Source organism: Leucoraja erinacea, chromosome 27 (assembly GCF_028641065.1).
Source record: "Leucoraja erinacea ecotype New England chromosome 27, Leri_hhj_1, whole genome shotgun sequence".
NCBI classification, from domain to species: Eukaryota; Metazoa; Chordata; class Chondrichthyes; order Rajiformes; family Rajidae; genus Leucoraja; species Leucoraja erinaceus.
This window is the reverse complement of record NC_073403.1, coordinates 1,956,493-1,982,140: the sequence shown is the minus strand read 5'-3', so window position 1 is coordinate 1,982,140 and position 25,648 is coordinate 1,956,493. Positions and strand designations below refer to the sequence as shown.

At 47.7% G+C, this 25,648-nt stretch overlaps 1 protein-coding gene across 2 annotated transcripts in view; it reads left to right on the top strand.

Moving 5' to 3' along the window:
• Nucleotides 1-21,129, top strand: part of LOC129710082 (alpha-2,8-sialyltransferase 8F-like) — a 48,216-nt gene extending 27,087 nt beyond the window's left edge. For both annotated transcript variants that reach the window (XM_055656796.1, XM_055656795.1), the window contains 6 exons: nucleotides 1,094-1,180; nucleotides 9,075-9,161; nucleotides 10,891-11,035; nucleotides 13,016-13,128; nucleotides 14,935-15,027; nucleotides 16,741-21,129. In XM_055656796.1, coding sequence (XP_055512771.1) covers nucleotides 1,094-1,180; nucleotides 9,075-9,161; nucleotides 10,891-11,035; nucleotides 13,016-13,128; nucleotides 14,935-15,027; nucleotides 16,741-17,212 — 997 coding nt within the window. In that variant the 3' untranslated portion in view covers nucleotides 17,213-21,129. The remainder of the gene's footprint in view (nucleotides 1-1,093; nucleotides 1,181-9,074; nucleotides 9,162-10,890; nucleotides 11,036-13,015; nucleotides 13,129-14,934; nucleotides 15,028-16,740) is intronic.
• Nucleotides 21,130-25,648: the final 4,519 nt, after the last annotated feature.

The window sequence follows — 25,648 nt, the reverse complement described above, 5'->3', positions numbered from 1 at the left end:
CTGATTCCTGGGATGGCAGGACTTTCATATGAAGAAAGACTGGATAGACTCGGCTTGTACTCGCTAGAATTTAGAAGATTGAGGGGGGATCTTATAGAAACGTACAAAATTCTTAATGGGTTGGACAGGCTAGAATGAGGAATATTGTTCCTGATGTTGGGGAAGTCCAGGACAAGGGGTCACAGTTTAAGGATAAGGGGGAAATCCTTTAGGACCGAGATGATAAAAAACATTTTTCACACAGAGAGTGGCGAATCTCTGGAATTCTCTGCCACAGAAGGTAGTTGAAGCCAGTTCGTTGGCTATATTTAAGAGAGAGTTAGATGTGGCCCTTGTGGCTAAAGGGATCAGGGGGTATGGAGAGAAGGCAGGTACAGGATACTGAGTTGGATGATCAGCCATGATCATATTGAATGGCGGTGCAGGCTCGAAGGGCCGAATGGCCTACTCCTGCACCTATTTTCTACGAGTGCATAAAACCACATGAGATCCTGGCATGGACTGGCAAAGGACAATAATGTTTGTATTACAGGAACGTCCGGCACTGACTTTTCCCCTCCAGCCATGTTGTTTTAAATGTGCCGTTCCAAATGGGCGGCAGGCTGGCGCAGTGGTAGAGTCACTGCTTTACGGTGCCCGAGACCCAGGTTCGATCCTGACTACGGGTGCTTGTCTGTACGGAATTTTACATTCTTCCCGTGACCCGCTTGGGTTTTCTCCGAGATCTCCTTTTTATTCCCACGCTCCAAAGACACAGTGAGGAATGCGGAGGAGTCATTGTGGTAGATGTTGATGTTAAAATGTGTTTTGTGTGTTCTGTTGCTTTTGTATTTGTACGGCTGTGTGGCAAATCAAATTCCTCGTATGTTGCAAAACATACTTGGCTAATGAAGGATTATTGGGATTGTTTGTAGGTTAATTGGCCTGGCATTAATGTAAAACTGTAGTGTTAATGTGCAGGGATCGCTGGTCGGCGCGGACCCGGTGGTTACCATTCTGTATCTCTAAACTAAACTAATAATAAACTGCACTAACATTAAGTAACACACTTGTAATGCATTCCTTCAATTAACACCTTTTTTTCCCTATTTAGTCAACTCCTAAACTTGTTCCCACAAGAATGGAATGCTTCAGACTGTGAAAGTATTTACAAGTGGATCACATCATCTCGTATTCAACGGTGAGACTTTCATTTCTTCTTTTCTTAATTATGTTTTAGGTTTGTTAGAGTCATGGAATGATACAGTGTCGAAACATTCCCTTCGGCCCATCTTGCCCGTACCGGCCAACATGTCCCAACTGCGCTAGTCCCACCTGCCAGCATTTGGCCCATATCCCTCCAAACCTGTCCGATCCATGTATCTGTCCAAACTTCTTCTTAAATGTTGGGATAGTCCCAGCCTCAACTACCTCCTCTGGCAGCTTGTTCCATACACCCACCACCCTTTGTGTGAAAAAGTCGCCCATCAGCTTCCTCGATTCACCTACTCTGGGCAAGAGGCTCTGTGCGTCTACCCGATCTCTTCCCCTCATGATTTTATTCACCTCTATAAGATCACCCCTCGTCCTCCTGCGCTCCAAGGAATAGAGTCCCAGCCTACTCAACCTTTCCCTGTAGCTCAGACCCTCTAGTCCTGGCAACATCCTCGTAAATTCCAAGGATCTGGGTCATGCGTAGAGGATTCCTAGTCATTCCCAGGATAAAACATAGAAACATAGAAATTAGGTGCAGGAGTAGGCCATTCGGCCCTTCGAGCCTGCACCGCCATTCAATATGATCATGGCTGATCATCCAACTCAGTATCCTGTACCTGCCTTCTCTCCATACCCCCTGATCCCTTTAGCCACAAGGGCCACATCTAACTCCCTCTTAAATATAGCCAATGAACTGGCCTCAACTACCTTCTGTGGCAGAGAGTTCCAGAGATTCACCACTCTCTGTGTGAAAAAAGTTCTTCTCATCTCGGTTTTAAAGGATTTCCCCCTTATCCTTAAGCCGTGAGCCCTTGTCCTGGACTTCCCTAACATCGGGAACAATCTTCCTGCATCTAGCCTGTCCAACCCCTTAAGAATTTTGTAAGTTTCTATAAGATCCCCTCTCAATCTCCTAAATTCTAGAGAGTATAAACCAAGTCTATCCAGTCTTTCTTCATAAGACAGTCCTGACATCCCAGGAATCAGTCTGGTGAACCTTCTCTGTACTCCCTCTATGGCAATACAGGATGCGAGTCGTGTGTGCATTGTCCATCGCTGGTACCCTTGGGAAGGTGGGGGTGACCTGTATCCTCGGACCACGGCCGTGCTTCTGATGGAGCTGTTCTCACAGTGATGTTACACCCAGCAATGGTTCAATGGTGTAGGCAGCAACTGCAGATGCTGGTTTTAATCGAAGATAGACATAAAAACCTGGGCTGAAAGTCACGGGAGCTGGAAACGAGAGATCCAGGCGATGATGTAGAGAGATATCTTTTTCACCCAGAGAGTTGTGAATCTGTGGAATTCTCTGCCACAGAAGGCAGTGGAGGCCAATTCACTGGAGAGAGTTTTCAAGAGAGAGTTAGAGTTAGATTCAGCCATGATCATATTGAATGGCGGTGCTGGCTCGAAGGGCCGAGTGGCCTACTTCTGCCTATTTTTCTACGTTTCTAAGAACAATGAACGGTTCAATGGTTCTTATCACACGTACTGAGGAGGGACAGTGATCTTCTTCATTTGCATACAGTTCAGTAAATTACTACCAGACATAAATGCAATTCCAGATTAAGTACAACGTGTATCGGTGTAGCTTCTTGAGACCATATTCGAAAGCCGCCAGGTTTTGGCACCGTTTTCAATGTCCAAGCTGCAGATGACTATAAACACAGAAACAAAAAATAGGTGCAGGGCGTAAGCCATTCAGCCCTTCCAGCCTGCACCGATCATCCAGAATCAGGACCCTGTTCCTGCTTTCTCCTCATATCCCTTGATTCCATTAACCATAAGAGCTATATCCGACTCTCTCTTGAATACATCCAGTGAATTGGCCTCCACTGCCTTCTGTGGCAGAGAATTCCACAGATTCACAACTCTCTGGGTGAAAACGTTTTTCCTCATCTCTGTCCTAAACGGGCTGTCCCTGGTTCTGGACTCCCCCAACATGGAGAACATTTTTCCTGCATCTAGTCTGTCCAATCCCTTAATAATTGTATATGTTTCTATAAGAATCCCTCTCATCCTTCTAATCCTGGCCCAGTTCAACTACCTTCTCTGCCACAGAGGGTAGTTGAGACCACAGTTCATTGGCTATATTTAAGAGAGAGTTAGATGTGGCCCTTGTGGCTAAAGGGATCAGGGGGTATGGAGAGAAGGCAGGTGTGGGATACTGAGTTGGATGATCAGCCATGATCATATTGAATGGCGAATGGTGCAGGCTCGAAGGGCCGAATGGCCTCTACTCCTGCACCTATTTTCTATGTTTCTATGTTTCCACAGTGGGAATGTTTGTTGGATTGTTGTCTGTGGAATGTTGGGAGATATGAGACCCCACAGACGTACAATAATGAGAGGCATAGATAGGGGTCGTATCTCAGGATGAAAAAATCCAATATTAGATGCGTAGGTTTAAAGTCAGAGGGCCAATGATTAACAGTGATGTGCGGGGAAAATATTCTACACGGGGGGGGGGGGGCAGTGAGTGCCTGGAACACGCTGCCAGGCTTGGTCGTGGAGGCAGATACGATAGTTTTAAGATGGACAGTGATTTTAAATTAGATCGTCAAATAGGCGCGGTAGTTAAGTCCAGCTTCTTTCATTTAAGGCAGCTGGCAAAGGTGAAGCCCATTCTTGAACGACAGCATTTTGAAACAGTAATCCACGTCTCGGCTGGATTGCTGTAACGCACTTTATTTTGGAGTTGGCCAACCTTCCCTTGCACGTGTCCAGTTGGTCCAGAATGCTGCTGCTCGCCTTTTAACTGGGACACGTAAGAGGGAGCACATAACGCCTATTCTGGCCTCCCGCCACTGACTGCCTGTGAACTTTACAGTTCATTTTAAGATTCTTTTATTTGTTTTTAAATCTTTAAATGGTCTCGCCCCGCCTTACCTCTCTGAGCTGCTTCACCCCTACGCTCCTGCTCGTCAGCTGATCAGCTGCTCCTGGAGGTACCGAGGTCTAAGCGGAAGCTCAGAGGGGATAGAGCCTTCTCTGTTGCTGCTCCGACATTATGGAACACTCTACCTTTGCACATTAGACAGGCCCCTTCACTGTCCATTTTCAAAACTAGTCTAAAAACCCTTTTCTATTCCTTGGCTTTCGCCCCTGCATGAGACTTTGCTCCTGTTTTAGTGTGTCTATTATTGTTTTTACTGTCTTTTAATGCTTTTATTGGTTTGTTTTATGTTTATGATTAGCCATGTACAGCACTTTGTTGCAACAGCGGCTGTTTTTAAAGTGCTCTATAAATAACATTCAGTTTGGTTGCATTTAAGAGGCTTTTGGATAGGCACTTGGATATGCAGGGAATGAAGGGATGTGCATCATGCACTGGTGGATATGAGATGGTCTGGAGGTAGTCCATAGTGTTCCCTTGTGTAGGAAGGAACTGCAGATGCTGGTTTAAACCGAAGATAGACACAAAGAGCTGGAGTAACTCAGCGGGACAGGCAGCATCTCTGGAGCGTAGTAATGGGTGACATTTCGGCTCGAGATCCTTTCTTCAAATTGCCAGATTTTCCAATCTGAAGATGGATCTCGACCCGAAACGTCACCTGTTCCTTCTCTCCGGAGATGCTGCCTGTCCCGCTGAGTTACTCCGGCTTATTGTGTCTATCACAGTGTTCCCTTGTTGGAGTGGGAACAGGATTGTGCAGGTCGGCACAAGAATCTGCCGTCTGCAGTAAGTAGTTGTTGGGCACCTGGAACGCGGGACTTAAGGGCCTGTCCCACTTACGCGATCTTTCCGGCGACTGTTTTGGTTTTGGTCTCCTAATCTGAGGAAATACATTCTTGCCATAGAGGGAGTACAGAGAAGGTTCACCAGACTGATTCCTGGGATGTCAGGACTTTCATATGAAGAAAGACTGGATAGACTCGGCTTGTACTCGCTAGAATTTAGAAGATTGAGGGGGGATCTTATAAAAACTTACAAAATTCTTAAGGGGTTGGACAGGCTAGATGCAGGAAGATTGTTCCCCATGTTGGGGAAGTCCAGAACTAAGGGTCACAGTTTAAGGATAAGGGGGAAATCTTTTAGGACCGAGATGAGAAAATCATTTTTTACACAGAGAGTGGTGAATCTGTGGAATTCTCTGCCACAGAAGGTAGTTGAGGCCACACAGTTCATTGGCTATATTTAAGAGGGAGTTAGATGTGGCCCTTGTGGCTAAAGGGATCGGGGGGTATGGAGAGAAGGCAGGGATGGGACACTGAGTTGGATGATCAGCCAAAAACTCAGCGGGTGCAGCAGCATCTATGGAGCGAAGGAAATAGGCAATGTTTCGTCCCGAAACCCTTCGGGTTTCGACCCGAAACGTTGTCTATTTCCTTTTGGGTTTCGGTCCTATTTGAAGCCAGTTGAGGCCACAGTTCATTGGCTATATGTAAGAGGGAGTTAGATGTGGCCCTTGTGGTTAAAGGGATCAGGGGGTATGGAGGAGAAATGCAGGGATGGGATACTGAGTTGGATGATCAGCCATGATCATATTGAATGGCGAATGGTGCAGGCTCGAAGGGCCGAATGGCCTCTACTCCTGCACCTATTTTCCATGTTTCTATGACTGACCGCACCCGTCATAGTCGCAGCAGGTCGCCGAAAATGTTTCCAACACGTTTAAAATCCAGCGGCGGCGAGCAGGAAACGGTAGGACTCTTTGGGCGTCTACTCACGACCGCACAAACGACACATGTCCTACATCCCCGGGGACCAACGTCTACTTAACCTGCAAACGTGCACGTCTTTGGCGCGAGGGAGGAAACCGGAGCATCCGGAAAAAACCCACGCAGGTCACGGGGAGAACGTACAAACCCCACGCCGTCAGGATCGAACCCAGGACCCTGGCTCTGTACGGCAATAACTCTGTCAATTAGCCAACAGCTGAAATGACCAGAGAAAACCCTTAGCGGTGGAAGAGGAGCAGTAGATATAAAGTCACCCTGTCCTTCACAAACATCAAAACCTGATACATCATAGAAACATAGACAATAGGTGCAGGAGTAGGCCATTCGGTTTCGAGCATCTCACCGCCATTCAATATGATCATGGCCCCTCATCCAACTCACTGTATCCCATCCCTGCCTTCTCTCCATACCCCCTGATCCCTTTAGCCACAAGGGCCACATCTAACTCCCTCTTAAATATAGCCAATGAACTGTGGCCTCAACTACTCCTCTCAGATGGCAGAGAATTCTAGCAGATTGCACCACTCTCTGTATGAAAAATGATTTTCTCATCTCGGTCCTAAAAGATTTCCCCCTTAATCAGTCAACTGGTGAACCCTCTTCTGCACTTCCCCATGATCGGGAACAATTTCCTGCATCTAGCCTGTCCAACCCCTGAAGAATTTTGTAAGTTTCTATAAGATCCCCCCTCAATCTTCTAAATTCTAGCGAGTACTCAAACCAAGTCTATCCATCTTTCTTCATGGGAGTCCTGACATCCCAGGAATCAGTCTGGTGAACCTTCTCTGTAATCCCTCTATGGCAAGAATGTCTTTCCTCAGATTCGGAGACCAAAACTGTATGCAATACTCCAAGTGTGGTCTCACCAAGACCCTGTACAACTGCAGTAGAACCTCCCTGGTCCTATACCCAAATCCAAACACACGTTCTCACGAGAAGGTTATTCAAACGTATTGCAAGCTGTTACAAGGATTGCTTTACAGTCAGGTGCTTTGGAGAACGTTGCATCATGTTCTATTCCTGTTCCACACATGGAGTGACCCAGTCTGTGCAAGGAAAGGTTCCCAATCTGCTTTGAGACACAAAACACTGTGGTAACTCAGCGGGTCAGGCAGCATCTCTGGAGAAAAGGAATGGGTGACATTTCCGTTCGAGAGAGACCGTTCTTCAGACTCTCCGAAGACCCTTTGGAGATGGGTGTCCCATTCAGTTCGGTTTAGTTTGTTGTCACGTGTACCTAGGTACAGTAAAATTCTTTTGTTGCGTGCTTGCTTGCGATCTAGCCAGCATGATCATACTAGCGGGAGAGTCTGGGACCAGAGGTCACAGCCTCAGAATTAAAGCACATTTTTTTAGGAAGGAGATGAGGAGAAACATCTTCAGTCAGAGGGTGGTGAATCTGTGGAATTCTTCAACACAGAAGGCTGTGGAGGTCACGTCAGTGGATATATTTAAGGCAGAGATAGATTCTTGATCAGTACGGGTGTCAGAGGTTACGGGGATAAGGCAGGAGAATGGGGTTAGGACGGGGAGAGAGGCCAGCGGAGTAGACTTGATGGGCCGAATGGCCTAATTCTGCTCCTATCACTTGTAATTACAATCTGTCTATTTACAGTGTATAGATACATGATAATTGTATTTTGCTCAGACTTGCACCTGACCTTGTTCCCCCACCATTCATCCACGCACTGCATACTGTCTGAGATCCGTCTACAGACAATTTGAAGAAGGGCCTCCACCCGGAATGGCACCCATCCCTTCTCTCCAGAGATGCTGCCTGTCCCGCTGAGTTACTCCAGCATTTAGTATCTATCTCCGCTGTAAACCAGCATCTGCAGTTCCTTCCTACCCAACCTGCTTTTCACTGATTGATTTGTTGATGGAATGAAGGATACACCTTGAAGACAGGACCTTCGGCCCGACGGGTCCGTGCCGACCACACTCCCACCGTTGCACCCACTGCCTACTGCGGGTAATTTGCGGAGCCCTGTTAATCTACAAACCCTGCGATGTGGGACACAGCCACACGGAGAACGTGCAAACTCCACACAGGCAGCAGCCGAGGCCGGGATCGAACTCGCGTCTCTGGCACTCTGAGGCAGCAGCTGTGCCACTGTGCCGCCCTGATTTCTGCGATCATTTTTATTCCATTACTCCCATTCATTGCCAATGATATCCGTGAGACCCCACCAACACTGGTACTGCCAGATACGTTGATGGAATTAAAGAGCGTACTCAAATCGCAATGAACTCTGTGTAGGGAGGTACTGCGGACACTGGTCTACACCAAAGATAGACATTAAATGCTGGAGTAACTCAGCGGGTCAGGCAGCTTAGCTGGAGGGAAGCAATGGGTGACAATAGACAATAGGTGCAGGAGTAGGCCATTCGGCCCTTCGAGCCAGCACCGCCATTCAATGTGTTCATGGCTGATCATCCACAATCAGTACCCCGTTCCTGCCTTCTCCCCATATCCCCTGACAATGCTATCTGTAAGAGCCCTATCTCGATGTTTCGGGTCGAGACCCTTCTTCAGACTGAGAGTCGGGGGAAAGGGAGACACAGAGATATGGAAGAGAATCTTGGTGGGCCACAGGGAAGAGAGGAGATACCCTTCACACTGCTCGTAGCGGGGGGGGGGGGGGGGGGGGGAATGTGTTTTTAGTTTCGAGATACGTGGCAACAGGCCCCAGTCCACGCTGACCAGCGACCCCCGCACACCAACGCTATCCTAGGGACAGTTTACAGTTTTACTGGAGCCAATTAGAAACATAGAAATTAGGTGCAGGAGTAGAGGCCATTCGGCCCTTCGAGCCTGCACCGCCATTCAATATGATCATGGCTGATCATCCAACTCAATATCCCGTACCTGCCTTCTCTCCATACCCCCTGATCCCCTTAGCCACAAGGGCCACATCTAACTCCCTCTTAAATATAGCCAATGAACTGGCCTCAACTACCCTCTGTGGCAGAGAGTTCCAGAGATTCACCACTCTCTGTGTGAAAAAAGTTCTTCTCATCTCGGTTTTAAAGGATTCCCCCTTTATCCTTATGATCTACCTCTCCCTCCTAACCCCGTTCCCTTGCCTTCTCCCCATGGCCCCTGACACCTGTACTAACCTGTACACTGCAGTGCATTTTAAAGTAATGGATACTTGCTTTAAACGTTCCATGCTGTTCGGCCTTTTGTCTTGCAGGCAGACCGAAGGCGATGTCATTAAAAAGGTGACGCATGTTATGAATTGCCCATGGCAACAGCATAAAGCAGCAGCCAAGGCCTTCAGGTACGGCTCCAAGCGCGGGTGAGGTCTTTCGCAGAGGGTTTACAGCACGGAGACAGGCCGTTCGGCCCACCTGGTTGATACTGGCCCATCTGCTCCATCCGAGCCAAGCCGTCCAACATGGCGCCCAACCCGGGCGTCATAGAAGTGGAATTGCAATCGCCCGGCTCTCTTCTCTCTCCTCCTACAGACAGGGCCGTCTAAACACATGGGGACACTGGGCAGTTGCCTGGGGCCCCACCAGCACAGGGAGAGAAGGAACAGGCGATGATTTGGGAGTTGGGGCATTTTACAGAGGGGCCAATTAATCTTCCAAAACCCCTAGGTCTTTAGGGATGTGGGCGAAAACCTCAGCTCAATCTATCTCTTATAGAAACTTACAAACTTCTTAAGGGGTTGGACAGGCTAGATGCAGGAAGATTGTTCCCGATGTTGGGGAAGTCCAGAACAAGGGGTCACACAGTTTAAGGATAAGGGGGAAATCTTTTAGGACCGAGATGAGAAAACCATTTTTCACACAGAGAGTGGTGAATCTCTGGAATTCTCTGCCACAGAAGGTAGTTGAGGCCACAGTTCATTGGCAATATTTGAGAGGGAGTTAGATGTGGCCCTTGTGGCTAAAGGGATCAGGGGGTATGGAGAGAAGGCAGGTACAGGTAGGCAGCGCGACTCTCGTCAGCAGCGGCCTCTGCAGCCCGTCTGCGTTTTTATTATTTTTTGTCGATGTTTTTATGTAGTTTTTTTCTATTTTTCTGTTGGGGTGTGTGTGTGGGGGGGTGGGGGTGGGGTGACTGGGAGGGGGTAATAATCTAATCTATCTCTCCAGATTCCAGAGCGGGTACGGAGCGGTGGTGGAGCGCTGCTGCTGCTGCTGCTGTTGCTGCTGCTGATTTGGAGGCTGCAACTGCGGGTCTGGCGGATGGCGGAACCAGGAGCCCGCGGGTCCCTGGAGGGAGACCGCTTTTCAGGGCTCCCGCAACGGCGACTTCTCCCGCCCGAGTTGCGGGGTCGAAGAGCTCCTGGAGCGGGGCCTTACAGCACCGCCCCGCCCCGCGCGGCTTGCAATGGCCGCGGGACTCTGCGAGCGCACGCCGGGGGCTCTAACATCAAGAACCCGGTGTGCGACCTTGCATCACCCGGCGTGGCTTTAATGGCCACGGACAATCGCCATCGCCAGCCGGGGGCTTTGACTTTGACTCTGACATCGGGGGGGGGGAGAGAGTGCAGTGGAGAGATAAGTTTTAAAGTTTTGTTGGCCTTCCATCACAGCGATGTGATGGATGTTTATGTAAATTATGTTGTGTCTCGGGTCTATTTGTTTGTAATGTATGGCTGCAGAAACGGCATTTTGTTTGGACCTCAAGGGGTCCAAATGACAATTAAATTGAATCTTGAATCATGAAACTTGAGGATACTGAGTTGGATGATCAGCCATGATCATATTGAATGGCGAATGGTGCAGGCTGGAAACCCAAGGGAGGACTTGGCCAGAAGAAGACACAAGGAACTGCAGTTGTTGCAGTTGTTGCAGATGTTGCAGATGCTGCAGATGTTGCAGATGCTGCAGTTTCTCGTCTCTTCTTCTGGCCAAGTCCACCCTTGGGTTTTGCATCTGCGTTGACTCGCATCAACCTCTCCAATTCCAGCGCACAAAGTTGCCCATGGTCTCGGAGCTCCAGCAACGTTCCTTGAATGAGTCTTGGTGAGTAACCGCAGGTTCCTTGTCTTTCAGATGGGAGCTGAGGAGGTGCTGTGATGCGGCACACAACTGCCTGGTGACGCAGAGTAACATCCCGGCGGGGACAGAGGTGACCTACGAGGGGGAACCCAAGAGGAAGATACGGATCACACACCAGATCTCTGCTTTGTTTCCCAAGGTGAGCTTGACGTTCTGTTTAGTTTTAGTTCAGCTTAGAGATGCGGTGCAGAAACAGGACCTTCGGCCCATCGAGTCCGCGCCGACCAAGATCCCCGCACACTAACTCTGTCCTACACACACACACACGCACACACACGCGCGCACACACACACGCACGTACACACACACTCACACACACACACATGCGCACACACGCACGCACACACACGCACGCACACGTGCACGCACACACACACACACGCACACACACACACACATACGCGCACACACACACACGTGCACACACACGCGCACACACACACACACGCGCGCACACACATACACACTCATACACACACTCATACACACACACACATAAACACACATACACACTCACACATGCGCACATACGCGCACACACACACACGTGCACACACGCGCGCACACTCACGCACACGGGATAATTTTTCCACCAACTCACAACTCATCGACACTCTGGGGACGACCCACCCCCGTCTCTGGAATGTGGGAGGACCCAGGGACCATCAGGACCATTCCAGCCATTCAATCGTGCCTGGACTATCTTTCCCTCTCAACCCCATTCTCCTGCCCTCTCCCCATAACCCCTGACACCAGAACTGCTCAAGAATCTCTGCCTTAAAAGTACTCATTGCCTTGGCCTCCACAGCTGTCTATGGCGATCAATAATGCTCTCCTACCAGGGGTCGGGGGTTATGAGGAGAGGGCAGGAGAATGGGGTTAGGAGGGAGAAATAGATCAGCCATGATTGAACGGCGGAGTAGACGTGATGGGCCGAGTGGCCTGATTCTGCTCCTATCACTTATGACCACGAGCCTGCAACTTCCTGCCTCCCTGCCCTTGGTGTGGAGTTTTAGACAATAGACAACAGGTGCAGGAGTAGGCCATTCGGCCCTTTGAGCCAGCACCGCCATTCAATGTGATCATGGCTGATCATCCCCAATCAGTAACCCCGTTCCTGCCTTCTCCCCATATCCCCTGACTCCGCTATCTTTAAGAGCCCCATCCAGCTTTCTCTTGAAAGCATCCAGAGAACCGGCCTCCACTGCCCTCTGAGACAGAGAATTCCACAGACTCATAACTCTCTGTGAGAAAAAGTGTTTCCTCGTCTCCGTTCTAAATGGCCCACCCCTTATTCTTAAACTGTGGCCCCTGGTTCTGGACTCCCCCAACATCGGGAACATGTTTCCTGCCTCCAGTGTGTCCAAACCTTTAACAATCTTATATGTTTCAATGAGATGCCCTCTCATCCTTCTAATAATAATAATAATAATATTATATTTTATTGTCATTGCACATAAGTGCAACGAGATTTGGTATGCAGCTTCCATCCGATGTCATAACTTCGTAAACTGCAGTGTGTACAAGTCAAGTCAAGTCAAGTTATTTGTCACATACACATACGAGATGTGCGGTGAAATGAAAGTGGCAATGCTCGCGGACTTTTGTGCAAAAAGACAAACAACAAAACAACCAAATAAATTATAAACACAATCATAACACACATATCCTTTTACATAATAATTGATGGAAGGAAAAACGTTCAGTAGAGTTAGTCCCTGGTGAGATAGGAGTTTACAGTCCGAATTGCCTCTGGGAAGAAACTCCTTCTCAACCTCTCCGTTCTCACCGCATGGCAACGGAGGCGTTTGCCTGACTGTAGCAGCTGGAACAGTCCGTTGCAGGGGTGGAAGGGGTCTCCCATGATTTTATTTGCTCTGGAGTTGCACGTCCTGTTGTATAGTTCCTGCAGGGGGGCGAGTGAAGTTCCCATAGTGCATAGCAAGCCCAGCTGCTCCATTCTCTCAGCATATGACAGTCCCGCCTTCCCGGGAATGAACCTTGTAAACCTACGCTGCACTCCCTCTATAGCAAGAATGTCCTTCCTCAAATGTTGTTTGCTCGGGGAGTGGGTTGGGGCACCTTCCCCTGGGGTTGACGGCTTGCTCTTGGTCTGCAGGAAACTCCCCTCCGAAGACAGAAGTACAAGCAATGCGCGGTCATCGGGAACAGCGCCATATTGACCAACAGCAGTTGTGGCTCCAACATCGACTCGGCCGAATACGTGTTCCGGTGAGTTTCACATAGTTCAGCTTCAGTTCAGAGATCATGATCACAGACGACATTCTTCAAGGGAAGTGCATGTCGCATTTCTAACAGTGAAAGGCCTGGATAGAGTGGATGTGGAGAGGATGCTTCCACCAGTGGGAGAGTCTGGGACTAGAGGGCATAGCCTCAGAATTAGAGGATGTTCCTTTAGGAAGGAGATGAGGAGGAGTTTTGTTAGTCGGGGTGGTGAATCTGTGGAATTCATTGCCACGGAAGGCTGTGGAGGCCATGCCGATGGATATATTTAAGGCAGAGATAGATAGATTCTTCATTAGTACGGGCGTTAAGGGTTATGGGGAGAAGGCAGGAGAATGAGGTTAAGAGGGAGAGATAGGATTGGATGGCATAGAAGACTTGATGGGCCGAATGGTCTCATTTTTATCCTATCATTTATGGACATGAAAGTGAGGAATGGCCTAAGGAACAGCTCAGGCCTTTAGACTTTAGAGATGCAGCGTGGAAACAGGCCCTTCGGCCCATCGAGTCCGCACCAACCACACACTAACACTAACCTACATAGAAACATAGACATGGAAAATAGGTGCAGGAGTAGAGGCCATTCAGCCCTTCGAGCCTGCACCGCCATTCAATATGATCATGGCTGATCATCCAACTCAGTATCCCATCCCTGCCTTCTCTCCATACCCTCTGATCCCCTTAGCCACAAGGGCCACATCTAACTCCCTCTTAAATACAGCCAATGAACTGTGGCCTCAACTACCTTCTGTGGCAGAGAATTCCACAGATTCACCACTCTCTGTGTGAAAAATGTTTTCCTCATCTCGGTCCTAAAAGATTTCCCCCTTATCCTTAAACTGTGACCCCTTGTTCTGGACCTCCCCAACATTGGGAACAATCTTCCTGCATCTAGCCTGTCCAACCCCTTAAGGATAAGGTTTCGAAGGATGAAAAAGTTACTTATTTTAACTACTAAACCAGGTTCGCTTCTTAATAAACAGACACCACACAAACTGTTTGGTAGACCAGTTCAAAACTTTACTTAACATCGGCCGATGGAAGGGAGCGAGAATTCCAGTCAAGTGACCAACACAGACACTTGACTGTCCTCAGCCACCTTCCCTGAACAACAGAATTACATTGCCTTAAATAGGGTTTTTGTGTCCCCTTAGCACATTCCACAGACATTAGTCATGGTCAGAGGTACAGGAAAAGGTTTCCACAGAATGCATCACATCAAACCTTTTGTTTACATGGTACAAGATATACTAAAAACATTGGCCATTTGCTTTAGGTCATTTTATCTCCAAATAGACCACCCTAGCTCTTTTCGCTGCTTCCTCTGTCATTTGGTCCCTCATAAACATAGGTCATTTGTTTACAAAGATGTGACTAGCTATTTCTCTCTTCCTTTATTGCCTCCTCCCCATAAACATTGGTCATTTGGTTTATGGCATCTTACTTCAAAGATATCTCTCCAGCTCCTTCTCTCTGCCTGTCACTTGGGAGACAATGTTATAGGATTTATTATCTCACACACACCGCAACCTAAGGCAAGCCTAATTTGAGACTAAATATAAGCTGTAAGCTAGCCAAGAAGTCAATTTAATATCTTCTTATATTTTTAACTAAAATTCGGCTTCATCAAGGATATGGGCCAAACGCTGGAAAATGGGAATAGTATTAGATGGGGCATCTTGGTTAACATGCAAGAGTTGGGCTGAAGGGTCTGTTACAATGCTTTGTGTCACCTTGACTGGAAGTAATCTCAGGGGTTGGTGGACTGAAGCGCTGGTGTTTTGCGTTCTCCAGGTGCAATCTCCCTCCCATGGGTGAGGCCTACGCCCAGGACATCGGAACGAAAACCAACTTGGTGACAGCAAATCCGAGCATCATTACAGAGAGGTGAGGGACCGTCTTCAACAGCATGGCAGGCAGGCATGGTGGCACAGCGGGTAGAGTCACTGGCTTACAACGCCAGTGACCCGGGTTCGATCCTGACGGCGGAGTTTGTACGTTCTCCCCGTGACCACGTGGGTTTTCTCCAGTTCCCTCCCACCCTCCATAAGACGTACAGGTTTGTAGGATAATTGACTTTGATTAAAATTATAAATTGTCCCTAGTGTATGTAGGATAGTGTACAGGGCGATCGCTGGTCGGCATGGACTCAATGGGCCGAAGGGCCTGTTTCCGAGCTGTGTCTCTAAAGCAAAGTCTACAGACACTTGCCAATGGATAGTTTTAACATAGAAACATAGAAATTAGGTGCAGGAGTAGAGGCCATTCGGCCCTTCGAGCCTACACCGCCATTCAATATGATCATGGCTGATTATCCAACTCAGTATCCCATACCTGCCTTCTCTCCATACCCCCTGATCCCCTTAGCCACAAGGGCCACATCTAACTCCCTCTTAAATATAGCCAATGAACTGACCTCGACTACCCTCTGTATCAGAGAGTTCCAGAGATTCACCACTCTCTGTGTGAAAAAAGTTCTTCTCATCTTGGTTTTAAAGGATTTCCCCCTTATCCTTAAGGTGGAGATTGAAAGATTCCCGATTATGTACGGGTATCAGGGGTTATGGGGAGAAGGCAGGAGCATGGGGTTGAGAGGGTAAGATAGATCAGCAGTGATTGAATGGCGGAGTAGACTTGACGGGCCGAATGGCCTAATTCTCCTCCTTTAGGGCCTGCATGGCCCTTGTTGATTTTTCGGAGATGGCCGTTGTCATATCAGGGGGGGTCGCCAAAAGACATTTCAAAATCCAGCGGCGACAAAAAAAATGTTGGTACACTTGAAAAAATCGGCGCGCGTCCATAGGTCATTTACACGCCGTGTGTCACGCCATGAATTTTTCGGTGACCCGATATGTCAGTCAATGATGCCGGCAGTCGCCAAAAAAAAAAAATCTCCGAGTGAAGCAGGCCCTTTTCACTTATGAATAGAATAGAACAGAACAGAATATGTTCATTGTCATTGCACAAAACTGAGCAACGAAATTCCATTTGCTTCTCCTCCGTTAAAAGAAATACAACACGACACCAATGCACATATGTACAGTTAATAGTAGAATATAAATACATTTTTAAAAGAGACTAGACCAAGGGCAGACCCGTTGGGTCTGCTCCCCCAATGGTGTGATCGCCCAACCCAATATTCCACCATGCACCCGTCTCCTCCAACGGAACTGAAGCCGTTCCCAAATGTAAGATTCCAGCACTCCCCTGCCTCCCACAGCAGTGGATTAAAAAAAAATTCCAATTGCACCTCCCCTGCCTGCTGCAGCAGTGAAAAGTTCAGAGTGTTCCTGTCTTGCAACTTTGTTTTGAAGTGTGTTGGAAGCTGATAGGAAGGAGCAGCCGTCAACGAATCAAAAGGCAGAAAGGCAGCCGGACGCCACACAGTTTTAATATATAATAGATTAAAATAATTTAGCGGTATTCCTCGAAGTTACTTCTTGCTTCCCCAGTGTTCACTTCTGAACACGAAGGCAACAGGGCAGGCAGCATGTGTGGAGAACATGGATAGGTGACGTGTTTGGGTCGAGATCCTCTTTAGACCTGCTTGTTTATTAAAAATTTGAATGAGACGATTGTGTGTGTTTTCTCTCCACACAGGTACGGAAACCTCCAGGACAGGAGAAGGCCATTTTACACAAACCTGAGTGTCTACAACGAAGCTCTCCTCCTCCTGCCTGCCTTCTCCTACACCAAAAACACCGTCCTTTCCTTCCGCGCCCTCTACACCTTGCAGGACTTTCAGGCCAAGCAAGAGGTGGTCTTCTTCAACCCCTCGTACCTGAAGCATCTGAGTGACTTCTGGAACGGGAAAGGCGTTCAGGCCAATCGCCTCTCCACTGGCTTGATGGTGACCAGCATCGCCATCGAACTCTGCGAAGAAGTGCGGGCTTATGGCTTTTGGCCATTCGGGGTGAATGTACACGGGCAGGTTATATCACACCACTACTTTGACAATCAGCAGCCCAAGCCCGACATTCACTCCATGCCCTTAGAGTATCAGCACCTCCTGCAAATGCACAGTAAAGGGATCATCAAACTTCAGATGGCTCAGTGCCAGACTGATCCATAGGAAGGGGGCAACATTTAACGTCAGATCTGTAGGACGTTAGACTGCTGGCCAAAGTAAGATGATTGGGAAAGCAATAGCTCGGATAGCTTGACGTTGAATCGGGAGGGGTCTTTCAGGTCTAGCATTGCCTGTGGCTTGTACCTGATGGTTGAGTGACGTTGATTTTTTTTCTCCATTTGGGGAACATCTAGATGATTGGACTTGTTTAGCCACCCAGAGATTATCGTGTGGTCATTGACAACTAACCAAACATGCCCGGTCGATGTTGGGAGACAACCTTCTTCACGGCAAGCGAGGGCGGCCTAAGGAGCAGCTCATGGCTTTAGACTTTAGAGATACAGCATGGAAACAGGCCCTTCAGCCCATCGAGTCCACACCAACCAGCGACCCCCATGCACCAGCACCAGCACCATCCAGCACAAACATTTACCATTTTTACCGAAGCCAATTAACCTACAAACCTGTACGTCTCTTTGGATTGTGGGAGGAGACCAGAGCACCTGGAGGAAACCCACGCAGTAACAGGGAGAACGTACAAACTCCATATAGACAGCACCCGTAGCCAGGATCGAACCCAGGTCTCTGGCACTGTAAGGCAGCAACTCTACCGCTGCACCACCGTGCCGCTAACTCTGTAGGTGATAGGAAGATGTCAAGGTAGGAGAACACAAGGAACCAGCAGCATAGCCAACTTTTCCCTTTGCCTTCTCCGAAATCTTGGGACTCTTTGCTCTTAAGTGACATTTAACTGTTCCGTCCTCCAGAATTGGTGAATAATTTCAATTTTTTTTTTTTGGGTAACTTTTCCCATTATACCCCAAAGCCTTTTACGGCAATGAAGTATTTTTGAGGCCTTGTAATATAGGAAACCCAGCAGCCGGGCATAACATAGGCAGCTCCCATAAACATATGTAATAGTAGCCAATGACAGACACAAAAAGCTGGAGTAACTCAGCGGGTACGACAGCATCTCTGAAGAGAAGGAATGGGTGCATTTCAGGTCGAGATCCTTCTTGAGACTGAGAGTCAGGGGACAGGGAAACGAGGGATATAGATGGTGATGTAGAGAGATGCAGAATGAATGAAAGATGTGCAAAAAAAGTAACAATGATCAAGGAAATGTCATTGTTAGCTGTGACCTAGGTGAAAATGAATTATAGACAATGAGACTCAATACGAGGACTTTGAAGCTGGTATGGCTTTGTGGGAGGGATGGAGATAGAGAGGGGTGCAAGGGTTACTTGAAGTTGGGGAAATCAATTATCACACCACTGCCCAAGCAAAAAGGAGGTGCTGCCCCTCCAATTTGACCGCACTCTTGACAGTGGAGGAGGCCCAGGACAGAAAGGTCAGTGTGGGAATGGGAAGGGGAGTTAATGTGTTTAGCAACCGGGGGATCAGATAGGTTTCAGACATAAATATTGGTTAGGACTCAAGGAATAACTCTGCAACAGGAAGATCTCCATCAGTCAGAGTATTGAGTATAGAAGGTACACAAAATTGCTGGAGAAACTCAGCGGGTGCAGCAGCATCTATGGAGCGAAGGAAATAGGCGACGTTTCGGGCCGAAACCCTTCTTCAGACTGAGCATCGAGTATAGAAGTTGGGAGGTCATGTTGCAGTTGTACAAGACGTTGGTGGGACCGCATTTAGAATATTGTGTTCAGTTCTGGGCACCATGTTATAGGAAAGATATTGTGGGAATCGAGGACGAGAGGTTCAAGATGAAGGGGAAAGGATTTAATAGGAATACGAGGGGTAACTTTTTTTACACAGAGGGTGGTGGGTGTATGGAACCAGCTGCCAGAGGAGGTAGTTGAGGCTGGGACTATCCCATCGTTTAAGAAACAGTTGGACAGGTACATGGATAGGGCAGGTTTGGAGGGTTATGGACCAATGGCAGGCAGGTGGGACTAGTGTAGCTGGGACATGTTGGCCGTTGTGGGCGAGTTGGGCCGAAGGGCCTGTTTCTACACTGTATCACTCTATGACTCTGTAACTGCAAAATCGGAGGAAGCTATTTTAATAATTCAATCTATCATCTTGCTGGCATTGAGGGAGGGATTGTTATCTTGGCACCATGTTAGTAAGCTCTCTATCTCCATCTTGTAGACATCAGTGTTCCATGTCTGGAGTGGAGCCACCTGCAAGTGCAGTTAGAGCTGAACTTGGGCACGCAGTGGTAACTTGATTAGTACGGGTGCTGGGGATTATGGGGAGAAGGCAGGAGAATGGGGTTAGGAGGGTCGGGTAGATGAGCCATCATTGAATGGCGGAATAAACGCGTTGGGCCAAATGGCCTATTTCTGCCCCTTTCACTTTTGAACGTAGGACTGTAGAGGGAGAAAAGCCAAGGTCTAATAACACATCTTTGAAGGGCATCGGAGTTGAGATTCAACGTGGGGAACATCTTCCTGTCTATCCTCACTAATTTTGGTCAATGGGTCATGAAGTTGGTGTGGAACTGCAAAATAGGCAGAGGAAGCCATTGTACATCAAGTAGACCCATCTACAATGAATATACCGTCTACCTTAGTCAAAATATTCTTCTCCTTTGAGGCAAGCTCAGCAGAAGGCTGAGAAACTATTCCCCCTTTCTCTAGATGTGTGTGGGAAGGAACTGCAGATGCTGGTTTACATCAAAGATAGACACAAAATGCTGGAATAACTCAGTGGGACAGGCAGCATCTCTGGAGAGAATGATTAGGGTCAAGTCCCTTCCTCAGACTCTTTATGGAGATTTTCTCCTCTAGAATTTTTTTACTTTAAGTCTAGACTTTGAAGGGAAGAGGCAGAGTGAAACAGTGAAACTAGACACAAGGAACCGCAGATGCTGGTGTACAGAAATAGGACACAGAGTGCTGGTGTAACCGGAAGAGTCCCCACTCCACAAACGTCACCCATTCCTTCTCTCCAGAAGATGCTGCCTGTCCCGCTGAGTTACTCCAGCTTTGTGTCTCTCTCTGTGTATAGAATACCGACTCAAACTGCCTGTGGCACAATAGGCAAGAAATCAAGTGCGTAAAGGGCCTGTCCCACTTGGGTGTAATTTGCGTGTCATTTACGCGACAGTGACTATCGCGGGAAAACCGTCTAACGGTACAACAGTAGCGCGCCAAGTGCTCTTGAGGGCCCTGCTTCTTTTGGGAGCCATTTGCAATGTCGTTGGTACTTAGTCCGATCTACGTGGCAAGGATTTTCCCAGTGGAAAATTGCAAAATTACGCGCGCTTTATACCCGGGTGGTCACGTGGCGCGGCGCTCAAATGGAGCGCCGACGGCATACGGGCGGCGCATGGTTACTGACGTTGACGCACAATAAATTAACATAGGCAACGTTCGTGCGCCACCGTGCGTAACTACACGTACACCGTCAGTACGTCAGCGTGCGCAAGGTCACAAAGGTGGCGCGCGAGGATTTTGAACATTCCAAAATCGTGGGGCACCGCGCGTCACTGCATACGTCACGACTCATCACCACGCGACATGCGCGCATAGTGACACGCCAACCAATTTTTAGGATGACGTGCAAATGAGACAGGCCCTTGACGAGCTACTTGGACAACTTGCGTTGGTCAGCCCAGTTGCCAGCGGCTGTGCTCCAGCCTTCTGTTCAAAAAACGGGTTGGTGGCATTTGAACGTGAAACCACCAGGTTGATGTCACGATGACTTCACGAGGGGCAAATGCAGGAGACAGCAAACCTGTTCTACTCTCCACTAGGAACTCATGCCAGCACCAGCCATCTAACCAAGCCATAACCTCCTGAACCTGCAAGCAATGGGCCATCGATGGGAAACGCTGTATGCTGTTTCTCTGTCTAGATCGAAAGCTTGACTAAACTATTGAAGATTCATCACCTGAATGTATTATGGGATTGTTTTAAATATAGTTAACAGAATAAATGGAAATAAAGATATATTTCGCAATCGACCCAGTTAAATGGTACCACACAAGAGGATGTTGCATGGGCTTGAGGGCCTGACCTATAGGGAGATGTTGAACAGGTTAAAGGGAGAGGTTGAGCAGTGTAGGACTCTCTTCCTTGGAGCGCAGGAGGATGAGGGGTGACCTTAAACGTGAGGGGAACAGATCGGGTAGGCACACAGAGTCTTTTGTCCAGAGTAGGGGAATCGAGAACCTGAGGACATACGTGGGTTTGCGAGGGGGAAAAGATTTAATAGGAACCTGAGAGGTAACATTTTCACACAAAGGGTGGTGGGTGTATGGAACAAACTGCTGGAGGAGGTAGTTGAGGCAGGTACTATCGTAACGTTTAAGAAATGTTTAAGATACCCGGATAGGACAGGTTTAGAGGGACATGGGCCAAACGCAGGCAGGTGGGACTAGTGTATGTGGGACATGTTGGTTGGTTTGGGCAAGTCGGGCCGAAGGGCCTGTTTCCACACTGTATGACTGAGTGTGATCAAGCCAAAACCACAAGTACAACAGGTAGCACAGAGAGAGAAAGATATCAGCGTGCAGTGCGACAGACACTATTTTTGACATACACTTTTTCCGTAAGGGCTGCAATGAAGTGTATTGTAAGTTAGTAAGTAAGTTTATTGGCCAAGTATTCACATACAAGCAATTTGCCTTGGTGCTCCGCCCACAAGTAACAACATGACATTCAGTGACAGTTACGAATGACTCAGAAAACACGAAACATTAATAATAATAAAACATTAATGATAAAACACCATTGATCAAGCACGTGAACCAACACAATAACAGATCAAAGGGAGGCTACAGGTTTCTGGCTGTTGAGTAGAGCAACTACTCGTGGATAAAAACTGTTTTTATGTCTGGCTGTGGCAGCTTTGACAGTCCGGAGTCGCCTTCCAGAGGGAAGTGATTCAAAGAGTTTGTGGCCAGGGTGAGAGGGGTCAGAGATGATCTTGCCCACTCGCTTCCTGGCCCTTGCAGTGTACATAGAACAGTACAGCACAGGAACGGGGCCTTCAGCCCACATGACGGCGTGAGGCAGCAACTCTACCGCTGCGCCCAGTTGCTGATCCAAGCTGTGACGGAGGCCGATAAATATGCCTTGTCCAGTGCATCTGTGGAAGTGGATAGAAACATAGACATAGAAAATAGACATAGAAATTAGGTGCAGGAGTAGGCCATTCGGCCCTTCGAGCCTGCACCGCCATTCAATATGATCATGGCTGATCATCCAACTCAGTATCCCGACCTGCCTTCTCTCCATACCCCCTGATCCCCTTAGCCACAAGGGCCACATCTAACTCCCTCTTAAATATGAACTGTGGCCTCAACTACCCTCTGTGGCAGAGAATTCCACAGATTCACCACTCTGTGTGGAAAATATTTTTCTCATCTCGGTCCTAAAAGATTTCCCCCGTAACCTTAAACTGTGACCCCTTGTTCTGGAATTCCCCAACATTGGGAACAATCTTCCTGCATCTAGCCTGTCCAACCCCTTAAGAATTTTGTAAGTTTCTATAAGATCCCCCCTCAATCTTCTAAATTCTAGCGAGTACAAGCCGAGTCTATCCAGTCTTTCTTCATATGAAAGTCCTGACATCCCAGGAATCGGTCTGGTGAACCTTCTCTGTACTCCCTCTATGGCAAGAATGTCTTTCCTCAGATTAGGAGACCAAAACTGTACGCAATACTCCAGGTGTGGTCTCACCAAGACCCTGTACAACTGCAGTAGAACCTCCTTGCTCCTATACTCAAATCCTCTATGGCAAGAATGTCTTTCCTCAGATTAGGAGACCAAAACTGTACGCAATACTCCAGGTGTGGTCTCACCAAGACCCTGTACAACTGCAGTAGAACCTCCTTGCTCCTATACTCAAATCCTCTATGGCAAGAATGTCGTTCCTCAGATTAGGAGACCAAAACTGTACGCAATACTCCAGGTGTGGTCTCACCAAGACCCTGTACAACTGCAGTAGAACCTCCCTGCTCCTATACTCAAATCCTTTTGCTATGATGGGAGCCCTTGGAGACACGGAGAACTTTTCTGTGAAAGTGGAGGCGTTGCTGTGATTTCTTGACCGCAGCTCCAGTCCAGTGTGGTTCGGCCAGTCGAGGTTGTTGGTAACTGTGGGGAGTGTGTGCACCATCTCATTTTATAAGGTAAATAACAAGGTCCATCATCTCGCTGACCTTGAGAGAGAGGTTTAAGAAAGAACTGCAGATGCTGGAAAATCGAAGGTAGACAAAAATGCTGGAGACGTGGAAAATGCGGGTGAGGCAGCATCTACGGAGCGAAGGAATAGACGACTCTTCAGACTAAACTGAAGAAAGGTCTGGATCCGAAACGTCACCTATTCTTTTGCACCATAGATGCTGCATCACCAGCTGAGTTTCTCCAGCATTTCTGCCTACCTTTGAAGGAGTGGTTGTTATCCCGACACCATGTTTTCCAGCTCTTTATCTCCTTCCTGCAGTTTGACACATTGTGTTCAATATCTGACCCAGTACGTTGTGTCAGTGTAGATGTTGTAGTGTAGCAGTGTAGTACGGAGTGCTACAGTGTAGAAACAGGCCCTTCGGCCCAACTTGCCCACTCTGGCCAACATGCCCCAACGACACTAGTCCCACCTGCCCGCGTTTGGTCCCTATCCCTCCATACCAGCCCTATCCATGTACATGTCTAACTGCTTCTTAAATATTGGGATAGTCCCTGCCTCAACTACCTCCTCTGGCAGCTCGTTCCATACACCCACCACCCTGTGTGTGAAAAAGTTTCCCTTCAGATTCCTATTAAATCTTTTCCCCTTCACCTTAAACCCATGTCCTCTGGTCCTCGATTCCCCGACTTTGGGCGTTTTTTGTGAGAGACTCCGTGCATCTAAGTTGCAGATTACAAGCCATGTGCAAACTTGTACGCGGAGTGGGAGTGGGAGCCTGGTTACACGGTTGTGACTCTATAGAGAGTACAGTGAAGTTCAGAGAACGCACCTTTGCTGAGCATCGGAGTTGGACACCATTGGGTGGAGCACGTTTTGCCCTCTCTCCTCACTGATGGTGGATGGGTCAAGGAGGTGAGAGAGAGAGAGGTTGAGGCCAAGGTTTAGGCATTTGGAGATGAGTTTCAAGTTAGCTTTTATTGTCCCATGCACCAATTAAGGTACAGTGATATTCGAGTTACCATACGATAGTGAAAAGCAACAATACACACAGCCACATAATATATCATTTAAAATAAACATCTACCACAGGGGAATCCACATTCCTCACTGTGATGGAAGGCAATAAGGTTCAGTCACCTTCCTCCTTTGTTCACCCGTGGTCGGGGCTGTTGAACCCGACGGTCCGATGTCCAAGCCCTCTCGTCGGGATGATGGAAACTCCGGCATTGGGACGGATTGGAGCACGGAGCTGCACGGAGCTCCCGAGTCGGCCTCTTCTTACCGGAGACCGCGCGCGGGCTTCACGGTGTTAAAGTCTTACCGGAGACCGCGGGCTTCACGGTGTTAACGTACGACATACGCTCATCCAATTTAAAACATTACATAGATTATATTATTCAAAAACTAAATTAAATAAAATCTTCCCTAATGTTTCACCAATCTGTGATAAATGCCTATGTCAAGAAGCTACCATAGCGCACTCTTTTGTTTCTTGTACAAAAATCCAAAAATTCTGGTATGAAATATTTGATATTTTTTCAAAAATAATCAAAATAAAACTGGTACCAAAACCAGAATGGATTATCTTCGGAATATCGGAAGGTAACCCTGAACTAAACGTGTTTCAGAAGAATTTATTTAATTACGGGCTAATAATGGGAAAAAAGCTTATACTTAAATTCTGGAAAAAATGCGCCCACACCAACAATAAAAATGTGGATATCAAATATGTTTGAAACATTACATCTGGAAGAGATGAGATTCCTCCTAGCAGGTAAAGCAGACCAATTCCAAAAGACGTGGTCTATGTTTCTGGACCTATTACAAGTATGAGGTGCAATAGTAATTTAAATAAACAAATAAATAAATAAGTGGTATCAGGACCTGGTAACGGGAGATAAAGCAACAAAAACAGACTTGGTTGGTAGTCCCCTTTCTGCGGAGTTTAATGTTATAATAGAGCGATTGTTCCTATTTTCTCTTTCTTTCTTTTCTAGGGTCTATTTTCTCACTTTACTTCCTTCTCTAACTTCTTTTCTAAGGGGCTTTCTTTTCCCAACACTCTTGCACTTCACGACTCTCGCGCACTTTCTTTACTTTCCTTACTTCTACCTTTTTCTTAAAGCTCAAAAAAAAATGAAGCGGTACAAAAAATGTATTAAGATATATGTGTTGTGTAGAATTGTAATTTACCGTACTTCTAATAAAAATAAAAAAAAATAAAAATAAATGAATAAAAAGTCCATGGGCCCCGCAGTTGGAGCTCTTCACCGGCGATCATCGCCAAAGGATGGCAGGCTCCGCGATGTTCGGGTCCGCGCGCCCACGGCTTGA